At 45.6% G+C, this 17,862-nt stretch overlaps 1 protein-coding gene across 2 annotated transcripts; it reads right to left on the bottom strand.

Annotated features, from left to right (window-relative positions):
• Positions 1–910: 910 nt before the first annotated feature.
• On the bottom strand, positions 911–16,157 carry LOC308590497 (phospholipase A2 inhibitor NAI-like). 2 transcript variants are annotated; one of them, XM_081200594.1, is made up of 8 exons: positions 15,653–16,119; positions 14,196–14,392; positions 12,386–12,505; positions 8,667–8,801; positions 7,033–7,173; positions 5,856–5,999; positions 5,107–5,244; positions 911–1,834 (listed from the first exon to the last, which is right to left on the bottom strand). In XM_081200594.1, the coding sequence occupies exons 2-8, from the start codon at positions 14,242–14,244 to the stop codon at positions 1,629–1,631; spliced, it is 933 nt and encodes a 310-aa protein (XP_081056720.1). In that variant the 5' UTR covers positions 14,245–14,392; positions 15,653–16,119; the 3' UTR covers positions 911–1,628. The 2 variants fall into 2 exon arrangements, with proteins under 2 accessions (XP_081056720.1, XP_081056721.1); XM_081200595.1 differs by lacking the exon at positions 8,667–8,801 and having other exon boundaries at positions 15,653–16,157.
• Positions 16,158–17,862: the final 1,705 nt, after the last annotated feature.

Genomic DNA, 17,862 nt, shown 5'->3' with positions numbered 1-17,862 from the left:
GCCATAGAAAACACTGAGTTAGATGGGTCAATGGTTTGTCTCTTGGCATAAGCAACCTCTCATGTTCTACACACACCCCTGTCTCTCTCTCTCTGTGCGAGCACACACACACACACACACACACACACACACACACACACTTATATCTTACCTCATACACAGAAACACTTGCAGAACTAATTTCTTGGGCTGGCGTCTCTGTCAGGTTTCGCTTGCCATAATATATATGCATAATTCCTTAGGCTCGCTGTCACTCTGGCGAAACTGGTTTTGCAGGGTTTTGGAGCTGCAAAATTAAAAACTAACGCAACCCGTTTAATAAGAGGCAAAAGTACACACTGCCACCAGTGATCCTTCTTTCAAGTGGCCTTCAGTTCTCGGAGGGGGGGGAATGGTTGAAGCCTCTCCAAAAACGGGACTTGATGGCAAGCAACGCTGCACTCAGAATGGCCCTCTCTGACAACTTGAAGGGTTTTTTTTTAATCAGGATCTAAATCTCTTAATTGTTGGCAATATTGAACAGTGGGTGCTTCTAGATGTGGATGACACAATCACTGCTGTTCTGCTTTTGGCCTGTGGAACAGCAGCTTTCCAGATTTCTAATAATCCAGAGTTAAGCAAACCGTCCTTTCCATAGTGTGGAAGCATCCAACAGAAATCATGAGAATGATTGTGAACCTGGAAAAGGTAATATTTTGTCTTCCCAACCTACAGGCTTTGGTTTTTGTTGAGGTGTCCCTTAACACAGCCACGTTTGAGACTTGTGTTTTGAGCCTGCATGGATGTCCCTCATGCAGGCAGTGAGAAGATGAGAGGCTTAAAAATCAAATGCCCACTCTAGCCAAGAAAGGGCATTGCATGTGAACTGTAGGTGTGGGAACCGCCCTTCCAAAAGCACCCTATTTCGACATTGTGTGTTTTGTTTATTGTTTATTTAGTTCATAAAATTCCCATACCACTTGATTGTAAAAATAATAATAAAACAACAAAATTAGCAGTAAAAACAGCTATTTAAAATATTCCAAAAAAAAATTTAAAATCAACAATGAGCTAAAAGAAAGATTAAAACATGCTTTGACATTCTACATATCTGGGTAGCCTTGTCTAAGCAAACAGGGTCTTAGCAGGCACTGAAAAGAGTACAATGAAGGCTGCTGGCTGATGTCAATAGGCAGGGATGCTGCCATAGGAAAAGGTCAATTTCTTACGAATATTTTGTGGCATCTGTAATCAATGCAGTCAAGCAGGCATACAATATGTGGGGTAAGACAGTTTGCAGGTAAACTGGTCCCGAGTTGTTAAGGGCTTTATATACCAATAGTAACGCTTTGAACTTGGCCCAGCAACAAATTGGTAACCACTACAGGCCTCTGGACAAAGGTGTCCTTTGTTGACAGGGGTCTTAAGTCTTTGCCACAGCATTCTGCACTAACTGCAGCTTCCGGATCATGTTGCACATTGCAGTAATCCAGTCTTGGCATGGCATATAGACAGTAGGGGAGCAGTGCTTCAGTGCCACCTCCTTCCAGGCAGATAAAGGAGCCCCCATAGCTAGCAAGCACCCATTCCCATGTATGCAACCAGCCTTCAAAGACTGGCCAGATCCTTTCTTGAAGGCTCCATTATGGTCAAGCCATCCATGCCAGCCACCAGGCAGAAGCAGCCACCATCAGTAGCATCTGTGGACCAGAATGCTCTCCAGCTTGGTTGCAGAAGGACGTTTTGCAACACTCAACAAAGGAATCCGGCCCCATCAGTTTGGAATAGATATCCTCGTAGCTGCTGCACATGGTCTCAGTGGCACAGCCTTTCTGAAAGGTCACAGTTCTGTTCTCTGGAAAAGGAGGAAGACAGGTTTTTTGGATTTTCTGAGGGCCATATTCCCTTCTGGGCAATCTTCTGAGGGCCACATGGCAGCAGTGGGTGGAGCCAGAGGGGAAGTGGGCGGGGAAACTAATGGAAGCTTCGCCTTGTAGGATGGGCTAGTTTCTACCCACACTTAAACAACCCTCTCCATTATTGAAGTTCAAGGACAGGCAAAAAAAGAGAGAGACGTGGCCTATGGAGAGTTCTGAACTCTTAACCTCAGGGTTGTGGGTTTGAGTCCCACAAGGAGAAAGATTCCTGCATTGCAAGGGGTTGGACTAAATGACCCTTGTGGTCCCTTCCAACTCTACAATTCTATGATTCTATGAAGGCCAAATAGAGATACAGTCGTAGCTTGGAAGTCGAACGGAATCCGTTCCGGAAGTCCGTTCGAATTCCAAAACGTTCGAAAACCAAAGTGCAGCTTCTGAATCTTCTGCAGCCAATCGGAAGCCTCGGAAGCCCTGGCGGATGTTCGGCTTCCAAAAATCAGTGCTTTTTTCTGGGGGATGCATCCCCCTAAACATTTTGTGAATCTAACTTTGGCCTCATTGAGGGGCAGTCTTTCTTTCTTTCTTTCTTTCTTTCTTTCTTTCTTTCTTTTTTAAATGCTTTAATGAAATTAAAAAGCAATAACAAACAAAAATTCATCCAAAAAGTAAAAACAGTAATATATGTTACATCAGATCATGATAAATTCTTCTTATGTCTATAATTTAAGAAGTATTTCAATATGAGTAGGAAAAAGAGAGTACCCCTAAACATTTTTTTAGAAAAAAAAAGCGCTGCCCAAAATAGTTCACAAATCAGAACAGTCACTTCCGGGTTTGCAACGTTCGGGAGCCAAAACATTCAGGAACTAAGCTGTTTGAAAACCAAGGTACGACTGTACCTGGTGGCTCCCCGCTCCTAAATTGGAGATTTTTAGAGCAGCGTAAAACCTGCATCACATTCCACCTATGGACACTAGAGGGCGAAATGGTCCTCTTATACTAAGACATTTCCTACAAGTAAAGAATGAGTGAGAAATTGAGGGGCCCTCCAAGAAACGACGTTTTATTGCAGGTGTATTCTGCAACATGTTCTCAACACAAGGATGGTGAATCTGTGGTGGATTTGCTCTGCGATGCCTCCCCAATGCTGCCACATCCTTGCTGTCCGGAGGGGCTTTAAAACTCAACCAAAGCAGGACAAAAATAAACCTGAACGTTTGTGGCATAAATAGTTACGGAGATAGGCACTCATTGGAAGTGAAGCAGTGCGGTTTCCCCAAAACAGATGCAATGCTCAATCTTTTGAAACCGGGATAGCGTGTGCAAACATCTTGATAGCATCAGGAGCATAAATCAATACGGAGGTGCAATTAAAATAATGTCTTCAGAGGCCGTGAAATTGATCAGAATCTACATGCTTTTATGAAGTTTACGGCATGTACAGGTGGTACATGATCCCAGTCAAGCTAGCAAAAATCTATCACTTGCCCGATAATAAATGTTGGAAATGTAAGGAAACTGAAGGTACATTCTTTCACCTTTGGTGGACGTGCCCTAGGATTAAGGCTTTCTGGGAAAAGATATATAAGGAATTGAAAAAGGTATTTAAATATACCTTCCTGAAGAAACCAAAGGCCTTTCTCCTGGGCATTGTCAGCCAATTGGTGCAAAAGAAGGACAGAACTTTTTTTATGTATGCTACAACAGCAGCAAGAATACTAATCGCTAAGTATTGGAAGACACAAGATCTACCCACTCTGGAAGAATGGCAGATGAAGGTGATTGACTACATGGAACTGGCTGAGATGACTGGCAGAATCCGAGACCAGGGAGAAGAGTCGGTGAAAGAAGACTGGAAGAAATTTAAGGACTATTTAAAGAAATATTGTAAAATGAATGAATGTTAGAAAGATGTTGGATAGAAACTAAGTGGTTTCCAGCTGTAATGCTTTAGGAGACATGAAATAAATGGGTAAAAGTTTAATGGTAAGGATTTCTAATGGTAAGGATATCTTATATAAAAAAAACCAGAATCTACATGCTTCACTGTGGCAGGCTTATCTGGGATCAGGGCGACCTAAACCCTTTGCTTTGGTGCTTTCTACACGTCTGATGTTGGAGAGGCACACCTAATCCATCCAAAAAGGAAGACTCCAGAATGTTTGCTTACCCACACTTTTATAACACTTTAACTGTCAAGGTTTCCCCCTCGCCTGCCGAGAATCCAGGGAACTGTAGTTTGTTAAGGGTACTGAGAATTTTCAGGAGACCCCCTCCAATCACCCTCACCGGACTACAATTCCCAGAGTGGCCCGAGTAAAAGGGTTGGTTGTTAAAACCACTTTTAAATCCATGGCGTGGATGGTACAAAAGCAAGAATCTCCTGTCCTCAAAGGAACCCGGCTCCTTGTGTCTCTGCATGAATAACCGAGTTCAGGTGTGGATAAAAGAAGGGACACCAAGAACAGTGACTCACACAGAGAAGCGATGGGGCACCTCCCCTGAGAACAGGTCACTTGGCTGTATCCTCTCTGTCAGGAGTTATTTCCTACCTGATGGAGAGGTGTTGCAGAATTAATTGCTCCTGGCACAGTGTTACCTCGGTTTTCGAATGTAATCCATTCCGGAAGACCGTTTGACTTCCAAAGCATTTGAAAACCGAGGCACAAAGGGCATTCTGCAAATTCAATGGAGAAAAAAGCTCAGCAGAAGCCGTTCGACTTCCAAGGCATGTTCGAAAACGGAAGCATTTACTTCTGGGTTTTGGGGTTTTCGGCGTTCGAAACCAAAACATTCAGCTTCCGAGACGATCAAAAACCGAGGTACCACTGTAGATACTGATTGGGAGGGATCAGAGCCAGAACAAAGATGCAACAAATAACCTCCTCTGTGTATGGAGACTCTCCTTGTTTAAGGTAATTTCACATGGCCCTCAAGCAGTGTATCCCAAAGGATGGATTCCTGTAGCAGCAGTTTTTCTGATCCATGCTTCTCTCTAACTCTTTGAGATAAGGAGCTGCCCCCTCTTTAGCATCTGATCAGGCATAATAATAACAGGCATAATAATAATAATAATAAATTTTATTTATATCCCGCCCTCCCCAGCGGGCTCAGGGCGGCTAACAACAATAAAATAATACAACATTCTAAAATCATTTCATTGTAAAATTAATTCAAATCAAATTGATGGCAACCATGATGGCATGCTTCCCAGTCCTCTGTATACGCACCCTTGCCGCTTTCTTACCTTTGTCGATGACGCGTAAACATTGATCCATGACTCCTGTGCAATTTAAAACTTGCAGTCTGTCCTGAGCGCACTCCCCATGCCCAGACTCCTGGCAGGTATAGCATTGCAGCCCATTGGGCTGTCCGGAAGTTATGACTGTAGAGTAAAAAGGGGGGGGGACTTTAGTGATGATCTATTCAATTTCTAAAATAACCTTTCTCCAAAGTGCCTCAAGGCGACTTACAGAAATGATGGGTTTTATGTAATGCTGCACCAGCGGGGTTCTGCTGGCCCCCTCCTTTGCGCTGGGCTCAACACTCAACCCCCCCCCCCGATGATGCAACATCATACACATGAAGTCACAGAATCGTAGAGTTGGAAAGGACGCCATGGGTCATCTAGCCCAACCCCCTGCAATGCAGGAATCTCATCTAAAGCATCCCTTACAGAATAGTGCATGCAATGCACACCAGTGTGTGATATGTACTGGACCCCCTCAATCTTGGGCACAAGACAGCACCTCTATCTTCTGAAAAAATGAGTACAATTTTTACCTAAATTAAACATTCCGTGGATTTCCTATTTTTCAAAATATGAATTTGGAAGAGGCGCGACGACTCTCCTGTTCCTTGCCATGGGGCTTGTGCTGGGGGACTTTCCTGCAGACTGTGTCCTAGATTGTTATTATCTGACATACAGGCAGGATCCTACACCCAGGCGGTACCTACCTGACAGAAGGTTATCAGAGCACGGCAACTGTCATTTACCTGGGAAGCTCCTGTTGTTGCAGTTGGAACTGCTGCAGACCTTTTGCTCAACAAAGGCAAAATCTCTCCCGATCTGGTACGCCACCAGTGTGTCCTTAAAGGAACTGCCTCCACATCCCTTTATGATGGGTTCTGTTTCTTCACCTGCAGAAGCAATCATCAGGTGATGTCCACACAGAACAGGACCATTTTTGGATTTAAGAAATGCAGCTAGTAGATTGTTTTCCAATGGACACTCCACTTTTAACTCTATTATCTCACTAAATACATATTACAGCTTCTCCATATACTGTGTATGTTTAAATTTGCATGGTGGGTGTTATTTTGCTGTTCTGTGGAACAGCTTCCACAGTATCCACTGCCCTTTAGCATTGAGGTACTGTTCCTTTTTTGCAATTAGCTGGAAGTGCAATAAAAACAGATTTCACACAGAACTTGATATAGTTCTATATTATCCAGCAATGCCAATGGCCAAGATCCATCTATGTCTACTCAAAAGTAAGCCCCTTTCAGCAAAGGTCTCTTGTAATTTGAAGTTTCCAGTTAGCTGGCTCCACTCATTTCATTGCACGGATATGGGTTAGTGGTGCATTGCCCCTTAATTGCCCCATATTTGTCAGTTTCCGTTCCCCACTGTAGCGGAGGAGAGTAGCAAATTATTTGCTTCCTGTTTTCTCTTTCCTTTCTTTTATGGCTAAATAGCTCTCTTTCACTATAAAAGGAGTATAAAAATATGCAAATAAATTGGTAATTAAACTACTGACACACCAAGCAGGAAACAGAAGCCCTCTAACAAGGGGCAATTTATCATGAATCCAGCAGGAAGAAGTAAAATGGTGAGAACAAAAAAAAGAAAGCATTTAATTAAAGGAACAGTTACCTTGAAAGGTTTTCATAGTGCTTTGCCTGTCCAGCCTAGAAAGACCAGCTCTGCAATTGCATTTTATTGCAAAACACACACAGTCTTAAAAACATAGGAGAGCAACTCAGAAAACCTTGAAACATGTTTTTCCAACACCATGTGCATCATTTGCAATGGTGATTACTCAGCAGGTTGTGGCTGCAGAGGTTTCCCTGCACCTATTGGCTAGTGACCATCACATCCTTAGCGATGCCTTAGTCTCTCCTATCCCCGTGCCTGTGTGCTTTGAATGCTTTGGTACCCACTTGGCAATACCTGGCAGGAGGCGCTGGGAGATCTGCACACACTGGTCTTCACTCCCATAGCATGGCTCTGTGGGCGCATTGTGGCCACATTCAGCTGCGCTCCCGATGCAGGTTTGACACTGCACACCATTTTTTGATCCATTTCCATGAACTGTTGGAAGCAACAGTGAGCAGCAGGGGGAGAGACAGAGATCATCAGATTCCAGCCCATTTCGCCACCTGAGGCAAAATGGAAATTGCCACCTACTGCCCCCCTCTCACCCACATGCCCACCATTTCTGCCGCCTCCTCCCAGCTCTCAGCAAACTTGGCAAAAGCCAGAGCACTCCTCAGAGCATTGCCATTCAGGTGCCATTCAGGGGTCACCTGATCAGCAACATGGCATGCAGGAACACCCTGGCTGTCACCAAACTCAGCAGGAGCCTGGGTGCTCCTCAAAGCATTCCACCTGGGGAAGATAAGCAGCAACACTGTGTGCTGTAACACCTCCCTCTTGGCAGCAGAAGAGGTGGGGTGGGCAGAATGCCACCTCCTGCACTTCTGCCACCTGAGGCGGACCTTCACCCTACTTCATGGGCAGGCCAGCTCTGTCACATCCCCTAACTGGAGGCCCTTCTCTGTGTGTTCCCTCTGGCAGATGATGTATGAGGATGAGAAAATGGGCCTTTTCTGTAGTATGTGGAATACTATCCCCATGAAGGCTTGCCGGGCACCAACACTGATAAGTTTTCAGTGTTAACCTTTTTCTTTGCAGCAGTTGGTGATTGGTTTCTTTTTCCTTGGGGAGCTGTTCTGTGGTGGCCAGACCTACATTAGGGGGATGGAGGGGTTGGGTTGCAAGTTCTCCATTGATTTCAGCATGCCTACTCAGAGTAGGACCGGCTTTGGATGCAACACAATAGATTTTGGCTTTCAATTGTTTTGTTTTTCATGTTCTGAATAGCTCGCTTTGCTCTGTCACTTTGAGACACTTGTGCAAAGAGGAGAACATGAAGAAGAAGAAGAAGAAGAAGAAGAAGAAGAAGAAGAAGAAGAAGAAGAAGAAGAAGAAGAAGAAGAAGAAGAAGAGGAAGAAGAAGTTGTTTTATTTTTAGGAATTCATTGTGCTGTTCCATCAGCACAAATATTCCAGCTTGCTCTGACAGAACATTATTCCCTCTCCTGCCCCTGAATACTATTGTGCCCCCCGCAGATTGCAAGCCAATTTCACGGAGCACACCAAGGGAAGGGAGGGGAAGCCCCACTCTGCTAGCAGAAGTCCTTGCATGGACTTCCACTAGCGGGACTAATTAGTTGGATAGGTGACTAAGTATATATATATACTGTTGCTATATCTGTATTGTCCCTGTTATACCTAATTGCAAATTCAAATGTATCCCTATCATGTTTTATGACTTCCTTGATATTGTATGTGGGCTGGAACTGGTCTGTGACCGAAATAATAAATTCATTCATTCATTAGTTGAATAGGATTATTATTATTATTATTATTATTATTATTATTATTATTATTATTATTATTTATTACTGGCAAAGCACTGAGGTGATGTTTTCATGAAAGTGTTTATCACTGCCCCCAACATAGCCTCACGGCTAAATTCAGATCACATCAACATGGGCATGCACCTTTTCTGTACCACATACCATCACGTGTCAGAGGCTGGCATAGATCGAAGGAGCAACAAAACATCGACCAGCTTAAAGATCCCCTGTTCCATTTCTGATAGCGGCGGCACAAATTCGAGTCGCTGCAGCCCACTTTCACCGTTCCTGCATCCACTGCAAACAGAAGATCAAACAAAGGAGTTAACCCATTGCCAGCGTAGGGTGCTATTGCAAGTGTCATTTTAGATTTGCAAAGGATGTTATGTCTGGTCCAGGACCAGTGTAAATAATTTTGTAAATAAACTCAAAGAAGAAGAAGAAGTGGGGCCTTGAAATTCCCCACTGCTGGTGAGCAGACTGGCAGGTGCACAAGTCCCCTGGTCAGTTTTCACCTCTGTGGTGAGATGTACTTTAATTAAAGTACAGGGATTTTTTTACGTTATAGCAAGTACCGGTATTTAAATTACGGGAAATGCTTGAATTATGGGACTAAGCTGTCTCAGCCAGAGGACCACATTCTCGGTAACCTTCCACAGGTCACATGCCAGCGGTGGATCGGGCGAGAGGCAAAAGTGAGTGGAGAAGCAAAGGCAAATTTCCCCTTTGTACAGTAGGCAAGTTTCTGCATGCATTCACGCACCCTTCGTTGTCCTCCACCCGGGGAAGCATTATCAGGGTCCAAGGACACATTCCAGCAAAGCAGACACACTCAAGCACAGTCTGGAAGGGCTGTAGCCTGAGAACAGTTGCAAGAGCCAAACAGAGAGAGTTGGAGACTCACATTCACCCCCTGAGGCTGAGATTCCCTACTGCTGCTCTATAGCCTGCCATGACAGATGCTCAGAGGCCTGCTGCTCAATGATCCTGGAGCAATGCAGAGCATCTTGCTCAACCCCATTTCCTCACCAGACATTGGCCAGCTGCTGCCTCTTGTTAAGTTTTGAGGAATGTCCATAGAGAGGCATGAGCCCCAATCAAATGGTCACTAATGCACTTCTGATCTCCTGTCACTGTCTGAATAAGTGTCCACCTGTCCCTATTTTCCAGGGACAGTCCCAGATTTACAGAAGCCATCCCGGTTTCTGATTTGGTACCCAAATGTCCCTCTTTCTCTTAGGATGTCCTTATTTTCATCGGAGAAATGTTGGAGGATATGGGGTTATGCAATCCCTAAGCCAAGAGCCAGTGTGGTGTGGTGGTTAAAAGCAGTAGACTCGTAATCTGGTGAACCAGGTTCGCGTCTCCGCTCCTCCACATGCAGCTGCTGGGTGACCTTGGGCCAGTCACACTTCTTTGAAGTCTCTCAGCCCCACTTACCTCACAGAGTGTTTGTTGTGGGGGAGGAAGGGAAAGGAGAATGTTATAATAATAATAATAATAATTTATTATTTATACCCCGCCCATCTGGCTGGGCCTCCCCAGCCACTCTGGGCGGCTTCCATAAAAACCAAAAATACAGTAAAATGTCACACGTTAAAAACTTCCCTGAACAGGGCTGCCTTAAGATGTCTCCTGAATGTCAGGTAGTTGTTTATCGCTTTGACATCTGCTGGAAGGGCGTTCCACAGGGCGGGCGCCACTACCGAGAAGGCCCTCTGCCTGGTTCCCTGTAGCTTTGCTTCTCGCAGTGAGGGAACCGCCAGAAGGCCCTCGGCGCTGGACCTCAGCGTCCGGGCAGACTGATGGGGGTGGAGACGCTCCTTCAGGTATACTGGACCGAGGCCGTTTAGGGCTTTAAAGGTCAGCACCAACACTTTGAATTGTGCTCGGAAACGTACTGGGAGCCAATGCAGGTCTTTCAAGACCGGTGTTATATGGTCTCGGCGGCCGCTCCCAGTCACCAGTCTAGCTGCCGCATTCTGGATTAGTTGTAGTTTCCGCGTCACCTTCAAAGGTAGCCCCACGTAGAGCGCATTGCAGTAGTCCAGGCGGGAGATAACCAGAGCATGCACCACTCTGGCGGGACAGTCCGCAGGCAGATAGGGTCTCAGCCTACGTACCAGATGGAGCTGGTAAACAGCTGCCCTGGACACAGATTTGACCTGTGCCTCCATGGACAGCTGTGAGTCCAAAATGACTCCCAGGCTGCGCACCTGGTCCTTCAGGGGCACAGTTACACCATTCAGGACCAGGGAATCCTCCACACCTGCCCGCCTCCTGTCCCCCAAAAACAGTACTTCTGTCTTGTCAGGATTCAACCTCAATCTGTTAGCCGCCATCCATCCTCCAACCGCCTCCAGACACTCACACAGGACCTTCACCGCCTTCACTGGTTCTGATTTAAAAGAGAGGTAGAGCTGGGTGTCATCCGCATACTGATGAACACCCAGCCCAAACCTCCTGATGATCTCTCCCAGCGGCTTCATATAGATGTTAAAAAGCATGGGGGAGAGGACAGAACCCTGAGGCACCCCACAAGTGAGGGCCCAAGGGTCTGAACACTCATCCCCCACCACCACTTTCTGAACACGGCCCAGGAGGAAGGAGCGGAACCACTGTATAACAGTGCCCCCAGCTCCCAGCCCCTCAAGACGGTCCAGAAGGATGCTATGGTCGATGGTATCAAACGCCGCTGAGAGATCCAGCAGAACTAGGAAACAGCTCTCACCTTTGTCCCTAGCCCGCCGGAGATCATCAACCAGTGCGACCAAGGCAGTTTCAGTCCCATGATGAGGCCTGAATCCCGACTGGAAGGGATCCAAATGGTCCGCTTCTTCCAGGCGTGCCTGGAGTTGTTCAGCAACCACTCGCTCAATCACCTTGCCCAGGAATGGAAGATTTGAGACTGGGCGATAGTTGGCCATCGTGGCCGCATCTAAAGATGGTTTTTTAAGAAGCGGTTTAATAACCGCCTCTTTCAGCGGGTCTGGGAAGGCTCCCTCACGGAGGGAAGCATTCACCACCCCACGAAGCCCATCGCCCAGTCCTTCCCGGCTAGCTTTTATAAGCCAGGATGGGCAAGGATCCAGGAGACAGGTGGTTGGTTTCACTCGTCCAAGCAGCCTGTCCACATCCTCGGAGGTAACAGATTGAAATTGATCCCACTCAACTTGACTAGACAGAACTCTAGCACTCTCCCGCCCCGGCCCTGCTCCCACGGTGGAGTCTACTTCTTCCCGAATCTGGGCGATTTTATCTGCAAAAAACTTTGCAAAATCATTGCAGGAGAACATGTGGCCCGTACTGGGCCCCGATGTTGCAGGTGGTTCCGCTAAATTGTGAACCACCTGAAAAAGTCTCCTGCTGCTGTTTTCTGCAGATGCAATAGAGGCGGTGAAGAAATTCTTCTTCGCCGTCGCTATCGCCACTTGGTAGGCTCGACGTTGAGCTCTAACCTGTGTCCGGTCAGATTCGGAATGAGTTATCCGCCACCGGCGCTCTAGCCGTCTCAACGATTGTTTCATTGCCCTCAGATCCGTGGAAAACCACGGGGCTGTCCGGGCTCCATGCAATCGGAGAGGGCGCTTTGAGAATCCTTAGGGTAGTGAAAAAGCAGGATATCAAATCCAAACTCTTCTATACAACCTTTAGAAGGCAGCCCTGTCTAGGGTAGGTTTTTTTTAATGTTTAACTTTTTATTATTATGTTTATATATTGAAAGCTGCCCAGAGCAGCTGGAGCAACCCAATCAGGTGGGTGGGGTATAAATAATAAAATTATTACTATTATTATTATTACTATGATGATGATGATGATGATGATGATGGAATGGGACATCCCTATTTTCATCAGAGGAATGTTGGACGGTATGCACTTACAACCAGCGTAGTCTTTGGTCTCAATGAAGCAAGCGTCTTGAGACTGGTCACAAACCTCCACTTCGTTCTTTGCACACTTCCCGTTCTTGCTCAAGCACTTCTGGCATGTCAAGCTGTCAGCTGGAGAAAGACGCAAAGATAATGTCTGCTTTTTCCATGCTACGTTAACCTGCGCTGGGGATGCACAGGCCCTCTCAGGGGCCCAGAGAGGCTGCTTCCAGCTTTTGATATGCTAAGTCATAAGAACAGCTAGTAGTAGCTCGTTCATATAGTTATATGATTTCATCGCAGAATAAGCTTATGCCATCTGAACGGACATATTTCTCTTTATACTATATTTGCACCGGTCTGTCATCACCCTGCTTTTATGGGCTGTCTCCCAAGCTTCTAAAGGTGGGGAAAAGGAAGAGTGGCAGGAAGAAAAAATAGGGGGATCCATATCTGTAGTAAGTGACTTGGAGAGGAAGAAAGGTCCCTGTGTGTGTGACAGTTGTAGTCTTCTGTGGACAGGGGAGGAAAGCGAAGGGAGGAACTGGGGAAGAGGCAGGTGAAATTGGATTAAAAGTGGCATTTGGAGGAATGGGATGTAAGGAGGAAGGGAAGACAGTTTCAGGGCTCTGGGTAAGAACTGCTTGTCAGTTTCTTCCTCCTTAGTCTCAAATTCCTCTAAGAAATTCCTCTAAGGAAGAAGAAAGGTATGAGCAAAAGCTGGCTTAGTTGCCCCTGCCTGTCATTGCCTCTGACTCTTCCTGTATTGGGCTCTAGCGCCACCCACTGTTGGGCTCCTTGCCTTCTGCCCTACCAGTCCAATGCAAACCAACCACCACTTCTGCTTCAACTAATGTTTCATCCCCGCCCCTCTGGTCTTGGTGGGATCTGGGCTCAATGACAGCTTCAGTCTTATGCACCATCTGAGAGTAAGGACTGTGAGTGCTGCTTCTGGAAAAGAAAAAAGTAACATGCATATGATTGCATTGTAAAGTTAGCAATATGGCGGTCGAACAAATTTACTGTGGCTTTTGCAAACTAAAGTTGAAAGCTCAAATTTTGTGGGGGGTGGGGAGAGCTGGAATAGAGGAGCCCTTAATAAAATCCAATGGCCCCTTTCTCCGGCCCACAAGTTTTAGCCATATTTATGACCCCCATCAAACCTCTCCATTCTTAAGGAAATCAGCCCTGAGTGCTCACTGGAAGGACAGATCGTGAAGCTGAGGCTCCAATACTTTGGCCACCTCATGAGAAAAGAAGACTCCCTGGAAAAGACCCTGATGTTGGGAAAGATGGAGGGCACAAGGAGAAGGGGACGACTGAGGACGAGATGGTTGGATAGTGTTCTTGAAGCTACCAGCATGAGTTTGACCAAACTGCGGGAGGCAGACAGGAGTGCCTGGCGTGCTCTGGTCCATGGGGTCATGAAGAGTCGGACACGACTGAACGACTAAACAACAACAACCTATAGCTGGTGACACAGGAAGTCCTATTGAGTTCAATGGGACATACTCTCATTTTAATGTATATAGGATTTCAGCCTAAGCGAGACAACACATAAGGTAAGGGGGATGAAGCTATTCTGCCCCTTCCCCCATAATCTAAGTACCACAAAAGTCCACTTCTAGAGGGCTAGAGAATTAAATGCAACATATTGCATAGCTGCATATCTTTCAGACATGTTAGTCCCCCTGAAATGCCCTCTATGCAAGCCTTGCTGAAGTTAGCAGGGCTTGGCCCAAGAGGTGCTCTCAATAGATCAACCCACTCAGTTCCCACATCACACAATGCGCACATGCAGCCGGATGCACCTGAAACTTACCTGCGCCGAGGCAGAATATGAAGATCACAAGGGACACCTGAAACTTCATGGCAGCGTTGATGTTCAGATGAGGAGGAGCAAACCTGGCGTGCTTCAGAGGTGAGGGCTTGTCAGGGAGCTGACTTCAGAAACATAGAATGAAGCTTGGGCAAGGATGTGTTTGAAACCTTCAGAACAGGAGATGATGAAGGGAAGAGCTGGAAAGAACAGGGGGAAACCGGCGCTTTAGGTCTTTTATTGTGGGAAGGAAGAGTGCTGCAAAGATGCACAGATGACTCTGTCCGTAAGCCAATGATACATTCAAGCACCAATTTATTGATTGACTGCAATTATATCCTGCTCTTCCAATCCAAGGAGCCCAGGGTGGCAAACAGATATACAATTTAAAAACAATGCAAAAAAACATTTTAGAACAGTTGGTGACATTCTAAAAACAATTGCAGTTAAAAACAAAGCAGTTACAATTAAAAACATGCTTCCAATCAATGATCTTGAGGTTGCCAAGTATAGTATTCTTCAGCCACCAAATGCCTGGGTAAACAGGACTGTTTTTAGATTCCTCCTGAAAGTTGGTAATAATGGAGACAGGTTCACTGCACCAGGGGGGTCATTCCACAACCATGGAACCACCACTGTAAAGGGCCTTTTAGATGCATAGATGCATCTGGGCAAATTAAGATGCCGGATTGCTGAGGTGTTGCCTATCTGCAGTGCCCCCAGACACTCTGTAAGCAAAATAAAACTTTCTATTTTTTACATTTTACAGCAGGGAGGGTCCATGGAAATGACCCAGGGGGTCACCCTCTAACAGCACCCCCAACAGGGAAATCCAGTTTCCCAGCTAATTTTCATCACCCTCCTTACAGAACTTGGGATGGAGAAAGTTCCCAGCAGTTGCTATCTCAAATAAGAGATGTTGAGCTAGCAACACCTGTCCATTTCAGACTCAGGTGGTACCTGTTCACTTAAGACTTCAGGAAGAGGGAGAAATTGGATTCAGTTTGCATCTGAAGGCAAAACTAATCATACTCTGTGAAACAATATGCATTCCGAAAACCAATCACCCTTCCACATTTTAATTTTACAATGCGATTCTGCAGAAATGCATATGCTAAAGTGTACATTCACTAATGCGCTTATTAGTGAAGCTAACATACTAAAATGCGGCTGGGTTTTCTATTTGCAGACTCTTGTAGAAATGCGGAGAACTGAATTTAAGAGTTGGGAAACAGGAAACTATAATTGGCCAGTTTGCCTATCCCCACTTACACAGTTTAAATTAAACGAAGAGGGTGACTTCTTCTAAGTTTTATCCAGAACAGACCCATCGAAATTAACGGGCTTAATGTGATCATGCCAATTAATTTCAGTGTCTGCTCTGAGTAAAACTTAACAGGATACCACCCAATGCTACTGAAAATGACTTAATCGCTGATCAGCTCCACCCCCACACTTACCAGTTGTGGTTGATTTTTGCAGAGGCACAAATGGATCTCCCTGCAGGTCAGTCTCATTGCCTTGTGGTTCATATGCTGTTATGTGCTTTATCCCAAACCCATCTCCGTGCCTTATCTTCTGCCTCCCATCCACACAGGGGCCTGGCCATCTGGCCCACACCCCTTCCTCCCCGTCATCAATGCCACTCCCGCACTTTCATTAATCGAGAACGTTTATCATATCCAAATATGACCGAGTTCACTGCACCAAGTTGGAACATGTCATTTCTGAGGAACTGGATTGTTGCGACACGTGCTGCCACTTGGCCAACACACGAGGATTGGGAAGTCTGGGCAATCTCATCAGAAACCTCATCAGAACAGTTTCTGTTTAGCAGCCACAGACCAACGGTCACTAATTATCCGACTCTCTTTCTAGCGGCCTTAAAATGTAAACCCAGGTCAGTGGCCCAATGTGGCCCTCATGGTGTTGCAGGATTACAGAAGTTGGCCAACCCTTCTATTAGACAGACTGAGGCAAAGACCTCAGGTGGTGGGGTGGACATGTAAAAGGGTAAAAGGGTATTGGGAAATGATCTATAATGAATTGAAAAAAATGTTTAAAAGTACTTTCCCAATAAAAGTACTTTGGGGATAATTCAGACTGAAATCCCCAGGTGTCAAAAAATGGATGCAACAACTGTGGCCTGTGTTTTGTTAGCCCCAAAATGGAAAACGAGCGAGGTCCCAACTAAAGAAGATTGGCAACTTAAGTTGACAGAATATGCACAACTTGCAGGCTTAACATAGAGAATAAGAGAACAAGAAGAACGTGTGTTTAGAGAAGATTGGAAAACATTTATTGAATATATGGAAAATAATTGTGTACAGCTGAAAACACTGGCCACATTAAGATAAATTCAACAGTGCAAAGCAAATAAGTTTTGATGGATGCAATAATGGAAAACTGATTGGTATAGTTTTTGTAAAATATGCAAGGATTTAAGATATGTAAAATGAACCATGGAAAGAGAAGAAGCGATGCCATTGATATCTTAAGGATGTAAAATGAGTATTTGAAATTGAAAAACAGAAAATTTAATCCAGAGGTGAGGCCCTCCACCTCCAGCTCTTCCCCTGCTCTAGGAAGGACCAATGGGGTCCTCAGAGCGAGGCAATCGGGGCAAGGTGGCCATCTAAGTGCTTGTGGCACCATCAGTTTTTGCTCTAGCGGTTGTGTCTAAAAATTGTGTCTAAAATTAGGGCCTCGTCAGTGCCGACGGTACTAAAGCAGAGGCAGAAGTGAAATCCCCAAAAAATGTAAGGTGGGAGGGAGGCCCCTGGTGCAGGTAGCGCAGATCACGTAACACCAATAAATCAATTTGTAAAAGACGTTCTTAATAACTTTTGGCGTGTGTGCCCTATGTCATCTACAAATAAATTACAGTGGTGCCCCGCAAGACGAATGCCTCGCAAGACGGAAAACTCGCTAGACGAAAGAGTTTTCCGTTTTGGAGGTGCTTCGCAAAACAAATTTCCTATGGGCTTGCTTCGCAAGACGACAATGTCTTGCGAGTTCCTGCTGGGTTTTTTTCCTTCCCCCCCCCTTTTTCTAAGCCGCTAAGCCGCTTATCAGCTGATCCGATCAGCAGATAAGCCGCTAATAGCGCTAATAGTGCTAATCCGCTAATCCTTCAATGGGCTTGCTTCGCAAGACGAAAAAACCGCTCGACGAAGAGAATCACAGAACCGATTCTTTTCGTCTTGCGAGGCACCACTGTACAACAAAAAGTAGTGTGTTTAGCTTATCTGTGATGAACAGGGCCTTTGCGGAACTATTTGGTATCTGAGGTGAAGGACAAAATAGTGCCTTGCCTGAATTCCTCAGACAGAAGCAGAGTGGGCTGACAGTTGAATCTCAGCTCACATCCACATCTTACAGTTAAAGCATTATCATACCACTTTTAAGCAGACATGGCTTTCCCCAAAGAATCATGGGACTTGTAGTTTGTTATGAGTGCCGAGAGTTGTCAGGAGATACCCGTTTCCCATTCCCCGAGCAGTTTAACCATGAATTCCTCCACAAAGGGAACTATGGAAATTGTAGGCGATTCTTTGAGGCCACTGATTCAGCATAGGCAGGTAAATAACTGGAGCCTAGCCAAGTTTCCAGGGGCGTTTTCCGTGCCAGAATAGGGTGTTACAGGAACCTTGAATGCTCTCCCTTAAAT

Source organism: Podarcis bocagei (assembly GCF_964188305.1).
Source record: "Podarcis bocagei genome assembly, chromosome: 7".
In the NCBI taxonomy this organism is placed as follows: domain Eukaryota; kingdom Metazoa; phylum Chordata; class Lepidosauria; order Squamata; family Lacertidae; genus Podarcis; species Podarcis bocagei.
Note: the sequence above shows the minus strand (reverse complement) of the source record. Positions and strands in the feature narration are given on the sequence as shown.

Coding starts and splice junctions, on each gene's coding strand:
- LOC308590497 (XM_081200594.1), bottom strand. CDS start 14,244: ATGAAGTTTCAGGTGTCCCTTGTGATCTTCATATTCTGCCTCGGCGCA. Junction 12,506..14,195: donor CATATTCTGCCTCGGCGCAG/GTAAGTTTCAGG, acceptor GTCTTTCTCCAG/CTGACAGCTTGACATGCCAG. Junction 6,000..7,032: donor CTCCCAGCGCCTCCTGCCAG/GTATTGCCAAGT, acceptor TTGCTTCTGCAG/GTGAAGAAACAGAACCCATC.